This window comes from Manacus candei, unplaced genomic scaffold (assembly GCF_025592945.1).
Source record: "Manacus candei isolate 608988 ecotype Guabito, Panama unplaced genomic scaffold, ASM2559294v1 h1tg000050l, whole genome shotgun sequence".
Lineage (NCBI taxonomy): Eukaryota > Metazoa > Chordata > Aves > Passeriformes > Pipridae > Manacus > Manacus candei.
Window position 1 is genome coordinate 28,111,573 of NW_026138098.1, and position 21,059 is coordinate 28,132,631.

General features: G+C 38.7%; 3 protein-coding genes across 14 annotated transcripts in view; 1 reads left to right on the forward strand and 2 right to left on the reverse strand.

The window, feature by feature from the left end:
* The window catches only part of GPRIN2 (G protein regulated inducer of neurite outgrowth 2), a 37,968-nt gene extending 32,580 nt beyond the window's left edge, over positions 1-5,388 (reverse strand). For 3 of the 4 annotated variants that reach the window (XR_007906706.1, XR_007906705.1, XM_051799832.1), the window contains exons 1-3: positions 5,272-5,388; positions 4,214-4,327; positions 1,721-1,814 (exon numbers count right to left, since the gene is read on the reverse strand). The gene's annotated coding sequence lies outside the window, so the exon portion shown is untranslated. The remainder of the gene's footprint in view (positions 1-1,720; positions 1,815-4,213; positions 4,328-5,271) is intronic. The other variant, XM_051799834.1, reaches the window with a different exon arrangement.
* Positions 835-12,559, forward strand: SYT15 (synaptotagmin 15). Its single transcript, XM_051799848.1, has 8 exons — positions 835-1,212; positions 4,438-4,636; positions 5,330-5,472; positions 6,056-6,351; positions 7,156-7,326; positions 7,851-7,971; positions 9,239-9,418; positions 10,648-12,559. The coding sequence occupies exons 1-8, from the start codon at positions 1,206-1,208 to the stop codon at positions 10,782-10,784; spliced, it is 1,254 nt and encodes a 417-aa protein (XP_051655808.1). The 5' UTR covers positions 835-1,205; the 3' UTR covers positions 10,785-12,559.
* Positions 12,560-12,688: 129 nt separating this feature from the next.
* The window catches only part of SHLD2 (shieldin complex subunit 2), a 36,195-nt gene continuing 27,824 nt past the window's right edge, over positions 12,689-21,059 (reverse strand). For all 9 annotated transcript variants that reach the window (XM_051799817.1, XM_051799816.1, XM_051799815.1 and 6 more), the window contains 5 exons: positions 20,394-20,528; positions 18,074-18,280; positions 16,966-17,200; positions 15,134-15,249; positions 12,689-14,549 (listed from right to left, as the gene is read on the reverse strand). In XM_051799817.1, the coding sequence (XP_051655777.1) occupies positions 14,377-14,549; positions 15,134-15,249; positions 16,966-17,200; positions 18,074-18,280; positions 20,394-20,528 (866 nt within the window). In that variant the 3' untranslated portion in view covers positions 12,689-14,376. The remainder of the gene's footprint in view (positions 14,550-15,133; positions 15,250-16,965; positions 17,201-18,073; positions 18,281-20,393; positions 20,529-21,059) is intronic.

The following is a 21,059-nucleotide window of genomic DNA, read 5'->3' on the forward strand; positions in this document are numbered from 1 at the left end:
TGTCTTGCCACACAACTCACAACTTTTGGTTGTCTCAGACTTGCTTATAGACATTATCCTGACAAGAGTAAAACTGCTCAGCAATAAATCTCTACTTCAGTGTTAATACTAATTCAATGTAGAAATAAGAATAGTAAAAGCAACGACTATCCAATATTTATTTAATGGTTAACTTTCTTACAAGTGTAAACTCGAAATATATGAAGCTTTTTCTTCTTAGAGTAAAAATTATCTAAATACTTTCTTACTTCTGGAAGACTCAAAAATTAATAAAAAAAGCTTACCACACTACATCTATAACAGGACATTTTAAACGTAATAAAAAGTATTCTAAGATTCCACATACACAGAAGATATTTCACCAGAATCCTGCTGGTTTAATTCTGTGTATTTCTCTGGCTTTTAGGTTAAACAGAACTATGCAAATGTATGCAACAGCTGTGAGGAGAACAAGTATATGTAATACAAACAGTTGTTAAATTTAAGGTACAGATTCTTGTCATACTGTGAAATAAGCATTAGCAGACAAGAAGCAGTGACAGTGAATAGTTTGTTTCTGAACCATGCATGAGTAATTTTGTTGGTAAAGATCTGTTTGGTTGTGTTTATTACACACATGAGCGATCAAAGATCATTACGTTTATAAATACAAATAGGAAGAGAATATAGAAATTGCAATTGTCTGAGGGGATTTCTTGTGTTCCTTTGTGCTTATGTATTTTGTTAAAAGCGTGAAAGAAGTTAATACTACTTTCTTGCCCATCCGAATATTCAGAATCAAGATACTAACATCAAACTCTTTTTTCTGAGCAGAATTGTAGCTTTTGAAGTTCTCTCGCACAGCCAGGGCCGCACAGGTACGTTTTTTAGGGCTGACATAAGATTCACGCAGCACAGCGGCCACTTCCCTGCCCGGTTCCAGCCCTCCCTCCCCACCAGGATCGGTGCTGTCCGTCCCTCGCCTCCCGCGCTGCGGGGCTGGCCGGGCACGGAGAGCTGGGACAGCACGGAACCTTTCCCGAACAGGTGTCCTTGCTTTTCTTCTGCCCGGGACCAGAGGTGTCTCCGTTTCAGCTACCGTTCCAGCCTCTCCCGTGTGCGCCCCGCGGGGGCGGTCCGGGGAGGGGCTGCCGGCCCTGGAACAGCCGCACATCGCCCGGGCCCGGCGGGGATGGCAGCGGGGCCGCGACCGGAGCACCGCACCCATGCCCGGTGAGTGCCGGTGGGCGCGGGGGCACCGAGGGAAGGAGGGAGGGGGAGCCCGGCTCCTGCCGCAGCCCCGGGCCGGGCACCAGCCCCGCGGGAAAGCCCGACATCGGCTCTAACCTGTCTCTGAACTCCAGGCGCTGTTCACCTGCCCGGCCTCCTCCGGAGCCGGCTCGGGGAGCGGAGCCCGCAACCTGCGGGTCCGGGAGGCACCGCCCGGAGCACCGGCCAGGGGAGAGCTTGGCTCAGAGACAGGCACGGCCAATGCAGGGGCCAGCCCGCACCCCTGCTATTTGGGTTATACTGTACATATGCTTATACTCCAAGTGCCTTATATGGGGATTAAAATTTTTGTGGAGAACGGGCTGGTCACAACTCCAAAAGGCTTACTGCAAAGTTTAAGGAAAGCTTATTAAAAGCACATCATCAGACAGTAAGCGAAAAGGGATGCAATCCCCAAAGGAGACAGAGGATGACCATCAACATCTCCTCTGTGCTGGGATAAACCTGGTACCTATTAACAGTAGACAGTCCCCCAGCTCAGGCCACGCGGAGATGAAATGGTCCAACAGGTCTCTTCCATCTCCAGCTGCCACGATCCAGTAGCACTGCAGAATACAATACATAATTTCTCACGATGACAGGTAGTTATTTAAAAAGATACAGATTTTCTCCCTGCACACAATGGACTCAACTTATTTCAATGGTCGATTTTGTGGCTAGTGCTATATTGTGCCCTACACAACTGGATCTGTTGCTGATCTAATCAGATAAGATGGACAAAAAGTGAGCCAAATTCTCCTTACTCTTATTAAATCACAGGTAGCCTTACTGAAATGAGTAAAACTGTACCTTATCCCTACCACTGTGTAAAGTAAAAGAAAGAATTTGAGCCAATGGCTGTGGCTGTGTCATAAACTCACATCATTCCGCACTGAACAAACTCAGTACATAGAAACTCATTAACAAAGAGATTGGAAACTCATTCTCTTACACCAAAAATCAATGCACAGGTGCTGCACTATATGTTGGATTACAACACACTGAAGTTTACTGTCCTTAATAGTAAATGGTGACAAACTGGTTATGGGAGGACACAGAACTGCTGCTGAGAGCATCAAAGACTTGTGAATGAAGAGGACAAGTTAAACAAAGTTCTGTTGAGCTTGCTTGAAATGTTAACCTTTTAGACACCTCTGTCAGGCAGTAAAAGTACCAGCCATATAGACATTTGTATTGTTGATAGTGCATCTGTACGAAATAAAACACTAATTTCTGTTATGTTCAAAGACATTAAACTGGTGCATTTTTTTCTGCATCTGGCCATCTAAGCTGCAATGAAATGGCAATCTGACTGAAGACATATTTGAGCATACCCTACAAAACTAAAAGGAATAAACACACCAAATTCCCATGGTTATATGCATTTCCTCATACTGTGCATTCTTATCAAAGGAAACTAATTCACCCACATAGCACAATCAGACTTGTGTCTGTATTAATATTAACCCATACCAAATGGGTACTTGTTTCCTGTTCCTCAGAATAAGTACTGCAGTAACAGTCTGGCTGAATGCTGAAACCTGTTCAGGTCACCTGCCAGCTGCAGGGACAGCAAAGTGCCCGTTGCTGTGGCACAGCCATGAGCAGAGTGGCTGCTCCGTGGTGGTGCTGGGAGACACGAGTGATTGTGTCACTCACAGGGAAGCAGCAGCCAATTCCTGCAGACAGTTAAGGCAACACACCTGGAGGGGAGCTGCAGAACTGAGTTGGCTCTGATGACACTACCAACTGCAGGAAAATGAGTTAGGATATCTAGAGGTCTTTAAGGCACTGTGGCCAGGTTAATTTTACAGCACAAGGTAATTACTTAAGTGTTCTGTAGCTGAAGGACATTTCATATCACTTATTGCAACAGGGCAACACTGAAAAAGATCAGTAATACGTGTATTTGCAACTCACTTGCCACACTCTTTATAGCTCTAATCAATAAGCTCCATAAAATTAGTTTTGAATTCTTATTCAAAGCTGTTACTGGTGTTGACTGATTATTTTGTGCTTGTATTGTCTTTATTTACTTGTACCATCATAGAGAGATACTGCAAGGTATCTACCAAGCACAGACAGATAAAAAGGAAAAAGAAATAAAGCATACTCAGAGTTATATCTCCCTAAGCACAGAGAAGGGGAAAAAGGTCAATACTAGTTGTGAGAAAACACCAGGTCACTTTGCTGCTTCAGTTTCAGAGGAGACCCTGAGAACAGTCAGCACCCAGCACTCAGCTGATCCTGAGCTGCCTCCCACGGCTGCAGTGGAAGATAATTCTGCAGTCTGGGCTCTTTTTCAGACAGAGGATATTCTGGTAGGATCAGTTCTCAGTTGAGATCTAGTCACATCTCGATGCATCAGTGCTAGTCTAGTGGGGACTGAACATAAGTGGTCTTTGCAGCCTTTCAGTGCAGCATACTCAGCAAACATGTAAAAGCAATGAACTGAGCCCATTATCAATTATCTACCCTTAGTCTGATGAGAAATTCTCACAACAGAATTCCTCATATTCATATTAAATACATTTATTAAGTTTTTTTAGTGTGAACAGCTCAAACCCCAAATTATACAAGATTTTGTTTTATGTGAAGTAATCACAATTCAGGAAATTGTGTTTAATGGATACTTAACTCTGACTTCACAGATCAGGAAACACATGCATCCTTAGAAGGAAAACAACCCATAGCTTTGCTTTGTTCCTTGTTCCAGGGCCTAGTCTCAACACAACATAGATGAATTGTTGGAAGAACAAACCAAACCAAAATAATGGAAGAACAAACCAAACAAAAATAATGGTACCTTTTGTATGAGGTGCTCCTGGCTTTTCTTCTTTTGTTACACAAGCTCTAGCACTTCTGAAATGCTGAGGTAAAATGCTTATGCTAAGGTAAAATGAAAGCCCAAACAATCCTTTGAGGTCTGGTTGGTTTTTTTTTTTCCCTGTCTGTAGTCTCTTACCTTGCAGTCATTGCCAGCATATCTGAACACTTTCTAATCTGTCACTGCTGATGTCATACATCTTCCAAAGACAAAAATGTGCACATGAGCTGAAGGCTTCATTTAAAAATCATTCTGGAATGTAAATCAGATAAATTTGTTAGCTTTATTATTCCTGCCTATCCTCAAAACATCTATAACTTTGATCTTCCTATGATGCTTTATGTGCTTCTATGTTTGTATAGAGCAAGCAGTTGCTGTGGCTGGAGCTGTAATAGGAGGCATCCTTCTATTTGTTCTCATTGGAATGACTGCATACCTGCTCTGGAAAAAATTTTGCTGCCTCCTTTCTTATGAAAAGCTCACCAGTTCTGTCAAAACAACAAATGCAAATGCCTTTTTTCAGGATCAGACAAATCCTGAAATGCAACTGAAAAGCACAAGGTACCTATTTTCATTTTGTTTTTAAAGCATACACTACTGGTACTTTATTTCAACTTGTCAAATCTCAAATGAGGGGGTGACCTAATATGTGTATGTACAGAAATAAATAAGACTCCTACATTATGTGAAAACATCAGTCATGTTCTGTTTTGTTTCTTTAGAAAATGAATAATTTTACTATGAAAGCAAGGATTATTTCTGATTTATGTAAAAGAAATCCTACATTCAAATGTAATTGGTGCATGGCTAGGTTCTTTTGTTACCTAGACAAATTCACCTATCTTCCAGAGTCATTCCTGGTGGTCTCATAATGAAGCATCCAAGAACCGAACAACAGGACTTCAGGAGGGAGGGAGACTCCCTTAGAAAGTTAGTTACCAGGGCTTTTGGGCTCTAAAACAAGAAGCTGAAGTTAATTCTTCTTCTCCTTTGAAAGATAAATTCTAAAGGAAAAGAAAGAGGGATAGAGAGGAATCTGTCTGAAGAACTGAGACCTAATGTGCCTCACTGGATATTTATGCATTAAATCAATAAAATCAATTGCAAAACAATGGATATTTATAATTTTTACCTATGCATCTCTGTAGAATTTTTACAAAATTGTGTGAAAAGAACAGTAAAGTTATTGCTATTACCAAGTTTGGTTTCCATATTTAAACCAGAAGAGTCAATAGCTGCTGTTGTCTTGAGCAGATCCAGGAGTGTTCCATTTATCATTCCACCAACACTGCATGGGAGAGACTGGATTAACCTGACAAATGAAGAACAAGTTCAGGAAGACAGTGACCCCTATATGATCCCTCAGTCTGGGCCGCGGTCATCATTTCATTCTTTGGGTACGGCACTGAAAAAATGGGACTCTCCTTAACGGTATTCCTTTAATGGGTTAACTTGATTATTATGAGTCATATTTATTGGGGGCACATTAGACATAGTGTTACACAGTACAAGCCCTAAACACTATATGTGTGTGTGTGTGTGTACATATATATATATATATATAGGAATTGAGCAAGAACAGAGCCATTCTGGTCCCAGTGCTGTGGTACCTTGCACATATGGCAGACAAAGCAATCTCTCCTCCCATGTTTTGTAAAGGCCCAACATGAGTGTAGCTCAGCAAGTGTCTTAATTGTTGTTCCCAGAAACAGCAGTGACCAGTTGCAGACTGAAACAACAAATACCTAAAACTATCTACATAGAGTCACAGGAATAAAAGAAAGAAAAGTGGTGCAGCTTTACAACTACTCCTCCAAATTTGAGGAAAAGAGAAATAAAATATGAAATTACACCAAAAATTATTGTTAATTAAGAGACTAATGTGATTTCCCCTAATACAACATTGATTATAAAAATGCCTGCTATGGTCTTGAGACTAATCTTGTTTTTTACAAGGTGCTTGTTTTTTATTTCATGAAGCTGGAGCTTACGTTGTAGGGACCATTAACCCAGAGCTGTACAAGTTTCCTGAAGACAAAAGTGAGACGGATTTTCCTGACGGCAACATCGGCCGCCTCTGGTTCTCCATAGAATACGAGCAAGAGTCAGAGAGGCTCCTGGTCTCCTTGATCAAAGTCAGAAAGCTGCAGCCTCCTGCTGATTCCTGCAGCCCATTTGTGAAAATCTACTTGCTACCTGATGAAAGAAGCTACTTGCAGTCCAAAACAAAACGTAAAACACTTAACCCGCAGTTTGATGAAAACTTTGTTTTTCAGGTACTTTTTAATGAAGCAGATTTTTGTTAGCAAATATTAACCTGTCAAACTACAGTAGTTTGTGGAAAATTAACGTTCACAACACTTCTGACAAGATAGAAGTTGCTTCCACCAGAGATGGGATATTTTACTGAGGCTTTTGGAGATCCTGAGCTACAGAAGTGTGTGGCTCCAGAACTGATCTTACTTGTGCTCTGCACCAAAGTTAAGGATTCCAGGACTTGCCCTGGGAATGATGAAAAATCCAGTTTGAATGGCTGAGCAGTTCAGCCCAGCAGCTCTGGAAGTCCAGAAGCAGCCAATACTGATCTAATGCTTTCATAGCTTTTAGTTTCTTTGCTGTGGAAGTGGGGTAGACACTAGAACTTATCTGGTATGCTATTTGTACAGTGTTGTAAAGAGTGGCTCCCCCCATGCTAAGAGGCTTTCAGCAGATGTCACAAGACAAAAGCTTTAAAACCAGAAAAAGTTTGTGTTTCAGACAACTGAAAAAATAAATGCTTACAGATTTGTAGACATTTGTGTCTGAAAGTGAATGCATCATATAACACTGGATCTGTATGAGCTGAAAAACCACCAACTAACTTCATATTTTTCAAATAAACTCATTCTATTTTAGCTTGCATCTTGACTTCTGCATAGCTAAAACTTCAGGCATATTAAGAAAGTGAACTTCAAATAATTAAAGGAAATCTCCACCTACCTTCAACATACTTTGAAAAATTCTTCCTTTGAAGTCATGCTAGAATAGAAAAGTGCCAGATATTTTATAATTATTAATAAATTCTTCCTTTTCCTGTACAGGTTTCCAGTAAAATGTTGCTCCAAAGGACTCTGAAATTTTTGGTTTATCATGTTGATAAACACAAGAAGCATCATCTCCTAGGACAAGTTATCTTCCCACTAAAAAATGAAGTATTAACTGATGACAACAAACTAGTCATATGGAGAGATCTGGAGAAAGAAAACTTGGAGGTATGTGGTACCATGCTGCTTGGCATTGTGGAACTTCTGTCATCTTGCAAGTGTTGGAGGGATACAGCTGAAGTAGAAGCATGTTCTATCAAGGACATCAAATGAAAAAGTATTTGATAAACATTTTGGAATCAGAATCCCCATCTTACCAACCTGCAGATCCACAACTGCTATAAAGGGATTACCCAATTTCTCAGAAACAGTCACATGAGTTAGGAGGTAGTTACATAGGAAAGCACCTTTTCCTATTTGCTTCTGTTTTGAATTACTAAGAGCAGAAAGAAAAAAAGCAGGAGAGGCAAGGAAATAGGCAGAACCCAGAAGAGAGCGTACTTCAAAGGTTTAGGAAGGCTGATTAATTGATTCCATCAAATGCCACAATGGCATAAATAAAGCCATTACAGTTCCCTCACATCCCTTAATGTGACAGAAACCATTACTATGAAAAAGGCTTTTTCTCCCCATTTGTCCATGCAACCACAGTTTTTCAGATATATCTGACAAGTGGTGTTCTGTTTCCCAAGCCTCCTTCAGAGTATGGTGATATCCAGTTCTCCCTGAGCTACAATGACTACCTGGGCCGTCTCACTGTAGTGGTTCTGAGGGCAAGGGGATTAAAACTCCAGGAGGAGAGCCATGCTGTTGGTAAGTGTGATTTCCCCTCTGCTATCAGCTCCAGAATTCCTGTTTTAATTTGCTCCTTCCTCATCTGTCCACCCAGGCTTGTGTTGAGTGACTCTGGAAAGAACAAATAAACCTCTCAGTGATTTAATATGAGTGGAAACAAGCCATATTTTGCTACTGGGGTAATTGGATTTTGATAGCTTAGTTCTGCGATGTTTGGGATTTGTTTCATAATAAATGGTTTGTCTCGTGTCATCAGTGGCAATTTTTTTCTCCTGTTTTAGTACAGAGAGCAATATCCTTTTGCTGCACTCCAAGGTAGAGAAAGCAGCATTGCAGGGGATACTGACATGAAAAGATTTGCCTCAGGTCAAATTCCCAGAGGTAACAGCTGCAGGACAACTCCTGATGCTAAACAGCTGCCCTGGGAAGAACTGAAGTGAGAAGAAATTCCCATTTTAGGACAGCCTGGCTGTTCAAAGGACCATGGCACCGAGTCGCATTTTCCTCCCTTTCTGCAGTGGGGGTTTTTCTGATATGTCATACTCATGTCCTTGGTCTCTGAGATTACCTCAAAACGCTCTTTAAAATCTAAACACTCAAAACAAAAACAGGCAGCAGAAAATTTCAGGTTGCTTTGGATTTCATTGTCAAAGATCTACTGAATAAGACCATAATGCAATACCGGTCCCCCTCAGGAAGCAAGGCAAAATTCTGTTGTTCTTGGCACGTGTCCCCCACGATTTTTGTAGTATTCTTTAAAAGAAAGAGGAGAGATCATTGATCTCTTCCTCAGATTTTCTACAGAACCCCTCACCACAGGTCCAGGTGACTGTGAGAATCTGTTCAGCTGCAGCACACCCAGTGCGAGCACAGGCCGCATCTCTGGGATGGGGCTCCTCCCTCACGGCCTCCCTTGTGTTGGCTCAAACAGCCCCGTGATCACACACCCCAAAATAACTGCTGACTCAACAAACTAAGCCTGCAAAAAAAGTCTCCACCAGATGAAGGGAAGGCATAGAAATATAAGATCAAGGGCGCAAGGTAAGGATGTGACTGCTCATTTTAACAGCTCTTGAATTGGAAAGTGCACTGCGGAACTGCACCCTCAGTGCTTTGTGTGCTCCCTGCTCAGATGTTATGCATTGCCAGGCTGTCATGTGTATTCCACGAATCCCTCATGATCTGATTTGATACCTCATATTGAATCCTGAAGGGAAGAAATTCCTTAGGCCGTCTCCCAACTGCTTCTCACGTATTTTTCTTCTTGAATTTCTTTTTCTCCAAGGTGTGTATGTCAAAGTCTCACTGATGAACCATAATAAATTCATCAAAAGTAAAAAGACAGCAGCTGTTCTGGGAACTCCCAATCCAGTGTACAATGAAACCTTCAGTTTCAAGGCAGATCAGACAGAGCTGGATACAGCAAGCCTGAGTCTATCTGTGCTCCAGAGTATCAAGGGAGAAAGTAAGCTACATAAATTATTACAGTCAAGTTGTCATAAATCTCTTACGAACTGGAGACATGCTTAAACCTGGGAGGAACTAATTCCTTTTCAGCAATAATCATAAAACATATAAGATTTTTGGGGTATTTCACAGGCTGTTTCTTCAAAAAGCAGAACAACTTATTTGCAGTTAAGCATATGTCTCCTTCAGAGGCTAAAGATAAATTTAACAGAGGGTGCATAAAATAACCACAGACTAGTCATTGTCAGTACAAGGTGCTGAACTTTTTTTTGTATTATTTCAGTATCCTATTAAAACAAGCTTACACAATTATTCTGTGAACATTTGTGGGTAATCCTCAACCTACAAAATTTTGAGGCCATTCACTCTAGCTAACCAAATTTGAAAGTGGAATAGGAATTTTAACTATCTCAGCAGTTCATGCAGTGAGAAAGAACCACCTCTTACTAATTGTTATGAGAATCCATTAAGGATTCTCTAAGGAGTTCCACTTGGAGGAGTAAATCAGAATTCAATATTTCCACTGCTCACAAGAACATCTTCCCTGCAGTGCAAATATGATCTTGATAATGTAACATTAATACCCTCATTTAGATTCACACACTCCTAAAGAAAATTCCTTTAGGTGAGATTTTGGGGAGGTACTTTGGCTTTGAGGATTGATGAGAACTAGAATCAGCACTCGAGTCTTTCATAATTTTCACTCACAGACAGCTAGATGCTTTACAAACTATTCTGAAGTTCATGCCAGACAAGTTCGAATCATTTTCCCCATTCACAGCTGAAAAGTCCAGGTGTGAAGAAACAATTTGCTCCTTGGCAGAGGGTGGTCAGAGGCAGTCCACATACTGTGCCTCCAAGCTGTCTCAGTAACTACATTTATTCATTCCCAAGCCAGAGCACCATATGAATCCTACTGAGGTTGCTGATGCCCAAAACTAGGGCAAACTTCCACAGTAAACTTCAGGTAGAGGAGCTGGGCAGATAGAGATCTTTGTGCCTTGAACACAGTCTAGTTTAAGTGCAGGCCTGCATTGACTAAGTACACACTTACTGCAGTACCTGAGTCTCAGCAGGTAGAAACTACAGAACCTGAAATCCAGCATGAATTCCTTGACGAATATTTTGGTTTAGTAACTTTCAGAATACGCATAACCCAGAGAAATATAAGTTAATATGCAAATTTAGGCAAGGATTTCCTTACTAACTGCTTATTTTTTTTCCTAGAAACACTTCTGCTAGGACGAGTAGTAGTTGGGCCTTTCATGTACACACGTGGCAAAGAACTTGAACACTGGAATGAAATGATCAGCAAGCCCAAGGAGCTGGTTAAACGATGGCATGCTCTCTGCCACAGCATGTAGGCAGTACTGATAAAAAAACCAACCTCAAATTGGAAAAGCTCTTACTATCTTTCTTATCTAGAGGGTACAAAAATATTTGCTAAGATTTTGTATTCTAAGCAGACAATAATAAAAGAATTGAATTATTTCCTTAACCAAACAAAAATAAAAGATTTGGTCCCTGGTAGGCTGGAACTCTCCCCTTTTCAAAATGTATGTTCACTTTATATAACACACAGCAGAGTAAACAAAACACAAAGCCAAACATGATCTCCCAGTATTAGTTGTTTTGATTAGTAAATTCCACTTCTTGGTCATGAGTTCTGTGCACAAATGATCACCCATCATGTGGATAGAATCCAAAATGACCTAAAAATTTTCAGTGATGACACCAGGCCTAACTGCCCATACATTGCATCAACACAGGCAGAGTGGCTTCACCAAAAAAGGTGGGAGCCCAGTAAGATGCCAAAACTGACAAACCCAACTAATAAATTTACAGTTTATTCAAAATAGCAGCATTATATTTAAAACCTCTTTTGATTAGGAAGGGTGGAAGGAACTGTTTATGGGTCAAAACCCCAGAAGCACCTGTTTCCCTCAGCACAGTGTATTTCTTGCAGTTCAATGTTTTCACCTGACCCCAACATACAACCCTCTGTGTTGGCACAAGCATAGAAGGGACAAGCATAGAAGTCATGAAGTCACAAGTGACTGGGGGTTTCCATGAGTATTGGAATACTCTGAGAACATAAGAAAAGGACCTGTCCTGCCCTTATATATTTCCCTCTAAACATGTCTCTGCTGGAGACAGCGCACTGATTTAAAGAATTTTGGGTTTGACCTGGTATGACCATTCTAACATTGAAAATCCAATTAGCTTAAGCCCCCAAGGCATATATCTGTTTTAGCAGTAGAGTTATCTTTGTTAAGTAAATTACTCTTCCATAAAGTAATTTGGAGCAATCATTCTTAATCAAAATAAAATAGAACATTCTTCTCTTCTTGATTGTTCACTGGGGACCTGAACTCTGTGCCTTTCACACTGTACAGTCATAAGCCAGCCAGACTGACTACTGCAACAAAATATTTTGTACAATTGTGTTCCAAGAGGACCATAATCTCTACAGCTGAAATAAAACCAACTTCCTTTCAAACAGGATACAATAGTAATTAATTAAATATATTAAAAAGATGAGACTTCTTTGGAGAGATGAGAATGCTTTCCCATTTCAATAATATTCTTATTATCTAAAGGAAATATTATGAATGAGAAGATATCACAGAGTAATTGTAAGATAACAGACTTCCCTGACCCACCATCTGAAATGTTACATGGTACCCTCAGTCTGTCTTGCTAACTGCACCCCTGGATACAAGATGAGCCTAGATGCATTACATTAAAACTGAATTATACAAAGTGCTCAACCCTAATTATATCTTGGCTAAATGAGTAACACCAGCACCCTCAACCCCAATGAGCTGTTTTCAAATTTTAGTCCTACAAAACTACCATAAACCAATCTGATAAGCAACATGTTTGATCTGGGAAGAAAAACCATACAGTTATACATTTTACATATTAATATAATAAAAACAATTTTATGGAAGAAATTTTTTCCTTCATTACTTAAATAATATCAATAAAGATCTTAAAAGCAACCTGTTAGTAACGTTTCAGACAGCTGGTTTACTAGTTTGTGCAGGAATATGCACATAAGGTACAGTCCCTATTAACAGGTCATCTGACTTGATGTACAGTATCGTCCATGTAATTAAAAAATGCACTGTACTAACGTGATTCTCTTTCCTTTGTGCTTCTTACATATTAAAGTAACAATGCTTCCAGCTTGTATGTTCAATAATTCCAGCTAAAATAATGAGGAAACATATTTAAATGCACTCACCAGCCATCCAAGTGAAGTAAATGAGAAAGACCCTTTTTGACTCTTCCTGAACAAGAGCTATTTGAGTAAAGCAAGAGACATTACAAGGAGCTACAATACAGTATTATTGTAAAACGATGTAGCAATTATTTTTAACTACTGCCTTTTATATACCTTTTATCTGATCCTGTGCTTGAGACTTAAATTGAGATGAAGGAAGAGGAATGCTTCCTCATCAAAGACTGCTCAGTGCCCACCAGAAGTCCCTTTCCTCTAAGAAATGTTAAATTTTTACAAATATGCATAGCACAGAAAACCCCAGGAAACATACAACAAATAAATGCAAGATCATAGAAAGTGTGACAGCTTCCTCAATGCTTCCCATTACTATTGACAAGTACAGGAATTTCTCAAGCTCTGCAATAAACCTAGCACGTAACTTCATGAAAGTACAGCCCCATCTGATGACAGTGAGCAGCAATTAACCACCACTGTAGAATAAACACAAATAATGGTGACACTCTTGTTCTAGAGAACAGGATCCTGGACAAGCCCTACCACTACTCAAGCAGAGTATTTATTTATAATCCTTTTTGGATCACTCTTACCTCTTTCTCCCAATTAAAGTTATATCTGTACTATTCTTTTAGAAAGCCTAATGATCACTGCCATCTGCACTCATCTATCCTTCCTCTAAGGAAATGAGAGACCAGATTTGAAAATCACTTGCTCCTAAACATTCTAAAGGCAGCAGCTTGATGGAACTGAAGGGGAGAAAGATGCACCGCAGTTGATAAAGCATCAGAGGGCTCCTTCAGAAGAAATACCTGTGCCAGGCACAGAAAGTAAAGTGACTTCCTCTTTGAAAGGTAGGGAGAAAAGTCTGGAGTAGTAAACACAAGGCACACACAATAACTTTTACACAGAATTATTAAAATGAAGACAGGAACCAAACTATGGCCTCATGTTTGCAGCTTGGATTTCAAGAAGGAATGCTGTTAAACACGAGTCAGAGGGGTGATCTGCAAAACCCTGAGAAGAGAATGAGGCAGTTGGGTCCCTGGTAGCTGGAGAGACCTGAGCCCAGTAGATGGAACTTGGTGGTTACCCACACAGAGCTCGGCAATCCAGAGGGCATGACTTCTGCTCCAAGGCATCAAATCAACCAGCTGAGACTACACATTGACAGGATATAAAACAATCTTTAGGGCTTCTCTAATGCAATTGATGACTGCTTCTCACCAGTCTTACTAAACTCAAAATGCTCAAGCAAACAACCACAACATCAAACCAAAAGACATAACTAAGTCACAGATAGCATATAGAATCAGACAAACAAAAATCTTATAACTAAAATATTACTGAATTCTGTCTGCCTTCCTCTAATCTTCCAGATCTGAGGAAAATTCAGTCTCTCAATTGTAGTGAACTTTTCTGAGGAGAAAAAGGCAAACACATATCCAGGAAGAGTTTATTAAGATAAAAATACAGGTATAAAAATATACTTTATGATAATTCACCAGAATTACAACAGCAGTATATACTATTAGCACATATTCCATATCAGGCCTTTAGGTGGTTTTGCTTTTTTCATAAGTTAAGATTAAAGTCCTTTATTGTAATTTTTTTTAAGATATTTGCTTCCTTCACCTAACTCGTTTTTCTTCTGATTGCCATCTGTGTGTTCTTACGGTCTTTGTTACTCAGTTACCGCAGAGGTCAATACTTCAAAGATCAGGATGAAAATTCAGCAGATGGAAATCCTTTTGCAAAGGGTAGCTGTTCTCATCTAGCACAAAATGGCTCCTGATTTCCAACAAATAGGATGCTTCTGTATCTGTTAGCAGTGAATGACACAGATCTGCTACTACTGTGCTGTAGGTTATATCTGAGGAGGGCACTGCAAAAGACAACAATTCAATTTACACTTGATTTTCACAGTAGCACCTAGCATTCAAGTTCTACCTCCATAAAAGCTCCACTGAATCACTGGAAATGCAGTTCAACATCTGAGTAGAAAATTAGCTTTTATTTTTAATTCTGTTTTAAAAACAACGAGCTGAGCCTGTTTCTCATCAAACTGTTAACATCTGTGAATCACATAAAATGCCTCTCAGGTCAAATAGGATGTATCAAGTGAAGCTTGTCTGAACCACTTCTCAGTGTTTCACATCTTGAAAGCATGTCAGCTATTTATAAAAACTGCTAAAAGACTCTATTTTGCCTATAAGGAATCCATTTAGCTATTGAATATTTAGCTATATAGTTACACCTATTTACTTATATAGTAAATGTTCACAGCATCTTGCCTCTTGTAGCTGCCACATAGCTGTACTCTGAACTTCTTTCTCAGACAGCAACTGAAATATTCTCTGATGTTGGTTGTTGGGTTGTTTTTTCTTTTAAACTGTCAGTAACTAAAAATTTTGATTCTGATGTCAATTTGCTGCCCGTTTCTATCATAAATAATTCATGAAACAGTACCTAGTAATCTGTTCAGCCAGTCTGCAGGAATATTGAGGAAGATTTTTTCCATCAACTCAGACACGACATGAACATAAATTTCATATCCTTCATCTTCTACTGTCATCAGAGCAGGTCTAGATCACAAAACAAAAGTCTCTTGAAAGACAGCTGCTACATTTTGGGTTTTTTATTGAAGCAAAATTTCTGAAAGTAAGACAATTTAATATTACTCTGCAACATAACACCAAGAACTCGAAAAACAAGAAAATCTCTATGGGCTCATCTGTCAAATCTGTAGCACTGGAATCAGTTTGAAGTGTATATACTGAATTTACTACTCAATGTTAAAGTAACTTCTAAAGTAAGCCTTACTTTAAGACAACTGCTGAAAAAAATGCTTTATGACTTGTCTTCCTGGGAAGACAATGAGAAATGCACTGTTGTAAGTGTTACTTATGGCTCTGAACTTTAAGTATAAATGTTTATATCTAAGTATATGTACCTACAAACATACAATTCGTACATAACATATTGAAATGCAAAGTAGGGAGATGAGCTTAGGTGGATCATTTGGAATTGTATCATCTCTGTCAACATCACCCAATATAATCTGTCTTAATACATCACTTTATAGCCACATAATACCAAGGTACATCACTTGTACCATGACAAATACCAAATGATTTCACAAACCACTAAACAAACAAAAAAATCCTTCACTGGAAATATTACTAAGGTGATGCATTCTTATTAATCTAATGGGAGCAAAATTTCAGTGTAAAAACGACAGGCTTTTCTCTGAAAAAGTTGGGCATGGAAGTTCCACCAGCTGTGTTCACATGCTGAGAGTACAAACATCACAAATCTAGCATTTTTCTACCACCTTTTGTGAAGAAGCAAATTGAGGTCCTTCAGGCCCACTGAGAGTCTATAATCCTATGAAAGAGTGTGGGAACCTTTCCAGTTAAGGAAAAAAAAACCTCTGCACACTTAATCCTCCCTGACAGGAAAACAAACAGCATATAAACTTAAAGATGCAAGACCATTTTGCTTAGAGGAAAAATACTAATTCCATACCTTGTTAGATAAAGAGGATATTAGTATTTAAGTCAGTGATTCATTAAACTCACTATGAAAGAGTTTAGAAAGAATTTGAGAAAGAATTTAGATAGAAAATTTACATATTCTACAATTCTATTGCATCCGTGACTGTCTCAATTAACATTCTCTAGCTACACATCTTTTAAGTCACTGTGATACATTTTGAAAGCCCAAGATAAATTTAAAAATTGAACAATTAGTTAATAACAATGTTCCTACATCAACTGGATAGGCTTAGTTTATTTTCTCTAAGTGTGAATGTATGTGTCTCACAGTGCCATCTGGTGATAACTCAGTATTTCTGCTCTCTGAGAATGTTGATTGAAAACATTTATCAATGTTATTTCTGCAAGGCTAAAACTGATTATTCAGTTTAAAAATATGGTTCTGCATTCACACGATTTCAAACTCAGGCTGAACAAGACTCTTTAAGTTTTCCTTCGGTCCTCAAGCTTCTACTCCATCTTAGCTTCATCTCACACAGTACTGGGTAAACATCATTTCTGTATGACATAGTACTCAAAGAAATTAAAAAGTTACAATTTAAACTAAGAATATCACACACAAATAACGACAGTATAATACAGCAATTCAGGAAAAACTCTTTGAACATTCAAGTTCACTTAGAAAGACAAGGACTGCTTACCACACCTTAAATAAAGAATTTTATATATAGGGGAACTTAAAATGGAGAAAGTTGCAGTTTACTTCCCTAATAGTAAAAAGTATTTTGGCTTTATTTCGTTTACCTGTAGAATGTTTTTACTTTGTTGTATGGCAAACATCTAATACATTGCTTGTAGATCATGTTCTTATCTGCCTGCAGTTCCAACCCACATTTGGCACAACCTGAATATGTAATCATAGGCAGAGAAGCCAAAACACACTCCAGTGAAGTGTCAGCAGAGAAGATGAGTTGCTTGTACTGACCAGTTGAAATGGTAAACTTCAATTCTAAGATATGGGCTTTCACTTGAATCACTCCTACAAAAACAAGTCCAATCAAATATGAATTCAGTTTTATTTATAACTGAAAGCAAAAGCAAGAGCTGCAGCTGATTCAAAACCAACATCACTATCAATAAAACTTTCTGCCTTTTTTTCCCTTTAGTAAGACATGCTCATATTTTTAGAGATATTTTATGTAAGGAAAAATCACTGTGGTTAAATACTATTTTAAAATGTATAAAGGTACATTTTAATACTACATTTTCAGGTAGTATTGTTGTAGATGCCTCTACAGAAGTGCCTGAATAAGACAACAAAATTGTGCAGATAATTTCCAAGTGATTTTCTTTCCACTAATTGAGAGACACTGAAAATCACAGCTTTAAAACTTAGCTTTCCATTATTTTAACATAAACCACAGTTAAATGCTACAACACCAACTTTAGTTACTTCCTAGAATATAACACCAAGCAATCTTTTAGGTTTATCTGGGAGGGGGTGACTGTGTAAAATGTTTTCTTTGTTCTTTTGTAAGAAGTTTTCAATAGCAGTAGCTATTTTACGCTTGATTTAGAGAGTTCTAGTTTTGGAGAAATACTATTTGACAAGCTTTCAGTGATTAATCATTTAATTACAAGGCTGGTTGGTGTGGATAACTAAAGTCAGCATTTCTCCCTATGTTCCAAAGCTGTCTTAGTATGGTACCACACACCCCACCCATCTCACCACTGGGCTCATGAGATAAAGGCTGCATCAGTTTGGTTGAGTAGTGAGCAGCAGCCTCCAGAATAAATTCAGACTCCCAGACCTGTGCTACCTTAAAACAAGCATTTTACTTCACCAACAGAGCATCTATTCTGGTTAGTTAAGCATTGCACAGGAGACTACAGAACTACGGATAACAGTTACCTGAGCATTTTTCCTCCAAGTGTGCAGAGAGCTTTGTCAACTGCATGAGGGATGTTTGGCTTTTCTGAAACTTCTCTTTAAATTCAATTGCCCTTTTGTCATCATCAAACAAGCACTCACAGGATGACCATGGAGTTGTGTGCAGTTCCAAGTCACCTGAGACAGAACTACGTTGGACCAGAAGGTATTTGAAGTCCCATATGTGATCTATTGAACAAAAAAAGCAAACAGAAGAGTTTATTTTCTTATACTGCGGCTAATTTAAAGCAAGCCAAGGTCACTTACAAGTTTTAGCATTTTCCTGTTTTGGATTAGAGCCTGATTTTTGGTGGTAACATGCTACAACTTCAAGCCCATGAAAAATGCGCTGTCAGATGCACTGTTTTACAGTGAAATACTTCCAAAAAATTGTCTGAGCATTCATCTAGTTTCATGCAGCTCATAACTGACTAGAGATCTTGCAGCCCCCCCAGAACTGAGTACACTTCAGTCCAAAGGAGTGTTTCAGGCAGTAACACTACAGCAACACCAAGGGGAAATCTAAACAGGAGGAAACAAACAGACACTTGGCAAGAGGGGATTTATGGAAATAAGGGACAGAGTCTAACTAGGGAACAAGATTTGGCTGACACCTGAATTAAACTATTACTGAGATCTTCAACATTCCCCTGTTGACTAAAAATCTATCAGAAACTTGAGTAAACAATAAGTAATCAAGTTTACAGAAATGTATTTAATGAAATACATCTTTATTTTTTGGCAATCTAAACCAGGTGAGTGTAAATCATGAACTGAATGTCTGATGACTGTGTACTGGAAGTCCAAACTGATTTTTAGCAAGAGATGAAAAATAAATGATATTTAGATGTCTCCATACCTTCCTCTACAAGACTGAGGAGTTTCTAATCTGCTCATACAACCAGTAAAGACATAGCAGAGCTGTGGTACAACTCCTGCCAAGGACTTTGTGGACATCGTGGTTCTCCTGTAGCCCACTCACACTATTTAGCTGCTGTACTGTGTATGCTCTAGTATCCTGTGAATTTATCTTTTTGGCCATCTTACTGGAATCAAATGTTCATGGTTTGTACACAATTAAGTATTTGAACAATCCCTCATCTTGAATTTCAAATAATCATTTAATCATAAAAATGCCAACTGCCAGATGCACAGAACACTAGCTAGAGAATAAGACACAAGGTTTACAAACACAATACTACAGAGATCTACATGTTATACTTTTCCATTCTAAGCATCAGAGAATGGTATATTGTTGTGTCTAATAAATTACCTTTGGTATCCTCTTTTTGCAGCTACCAAAAAAAATCAAACTCTATATTTTTAAAAGTAATATTGTAGATGACTGAATTCTGTAAGATTTCTAAGCATCTAACAAACAGTATACACCTGCTAACACTCAAGTATGCACAAAAATAAGAGCCATGTAGGCATTACATAGAAAAGTTATTGCTTGAATTGGACCATTTTCTTCAAGTAGTTTAAAAGGTTAGGTCTTGCAGTTAAAATGATTTCCAGGGATGGAGATTACTTATAAATTGAAGTAGAACTGGCAGAATTCGGAGTGTCAGAATTTAACAGGTAAAGATTCACTATGAAGTTGTTTAACCTTTATGGATTTTATCTTGTACTGTATGAAAACTGGCTTTTTAGGCAGGCATATTCAGCATTTCAAGTAATACACCATTTACTTCCTAAGTGTATTCATTGATCAGAAGCAGAAACTGAAGTTATCAATTTAACAAAAACCTACTTTCACTTATTTTTAAAGAACAAAGCCAGGAAAAAGTCAGAATTTGGTAACAGCCAGTCACTGCTGAAACACAAGCTATGTAATTAATGCAAGAGATGGTTCTAGGCAGTTACAGCCAGACTAGATTGCAAGACCATTCAGATATAAAGCCTGACACTGCAGCAAGGTGGAAAGCAGAGAATGAACATCAGAAGCAGAAAAAACCAGCAATTCATGCTGAACTTGACATCGATAAGGAAGACCCAGCAAAACTGGTAATAGTTAACACTCATGGGTTTTAATAGTTAGATAACCAGGCACTGGTGCATCTTGTCTCTAGATTCAAATTTTTAAATATTTATGTCTTCTCGGTCTTCTAAGGTAAGTGCATTCAAATTCTGATGATGATGGCATTGCTCCTAAACAGAGTAGACATGCTATCAGATATGTTACCCTTGCAAGGGAAGTATTTAAAGGTTGAATAGCAAATGTTACCAGCAGAACATTTTAAAGATATTAACAGCATCACAAAAATCCTTCTACAGCAACCAGCAGGTACAAGGACTTTACCTTTTTTCCTTTGAAGCTGAGGGCACCAGGCAGCCCCTGCTCCCCACAGAACCATCCTATAGCGTTGATCTCTGTTCTGTTCTACTGTTAAAATAATTTTTCTTTGCCTGCCACCTTTGTAGCTATACACAGATTCTGAAAAAAATTGAAATTACATTACTTCTACAGTAAAAAGTATGTAACCCCAGTATTAAGGTGAAATCATGTTGCTATCATATTTTACAGTGCAATTACAAGGAGAGAAGAATACACCTACAATTTCTTCAGGACAGGAAACCATCTGATTTCTTCAGCAACATGAATCTAGTTTGAAGGAGTGCATAAAGTAGATTAAGTTACTTTTATACACCTAAATACTCAGCAACTGGACACCCCCCTCTGAAAAAACAGTTATGTGAGCATCTTTCAGCTCCCACTCATCCTGGCTTGTATTGAGTAGAAACAAATTTTACTCAACCTCTCAGCAACTGATTGTCATAACTGAAAGTTAAAGTTCCTGTAACTTCTGTGGAATACACTGAAAAAAACACTTCTCGAGAAGTCTTCACATAAAAGAAAACCACAGTCATGTACAAGGCACACTACAAGTATTAGGAACAGTACATATAAATTGAAACAATTAAGATCTCTTCATGACTCTTACCCAGCATACTGCCTATCTTAGTT

Coding starts and splice junctions, on each gene's coding strand:
- SYT15 (XM_051799848.1), top strand. Junction 5,473..6,055: donor GTCATCATTTCATTCTTTGG/GTACGGCACTGA, acceptor TATTTCATGAAG/CTGGAGCTTACGTTGTAGGG. Junction 6,352..7,155: donor ATGAAAACTTTGTTTTTCAG/GTACTTTTTAAT, acceptor TTTCCTGTACAG/GTTTCCAGTAAAATGTTGCT.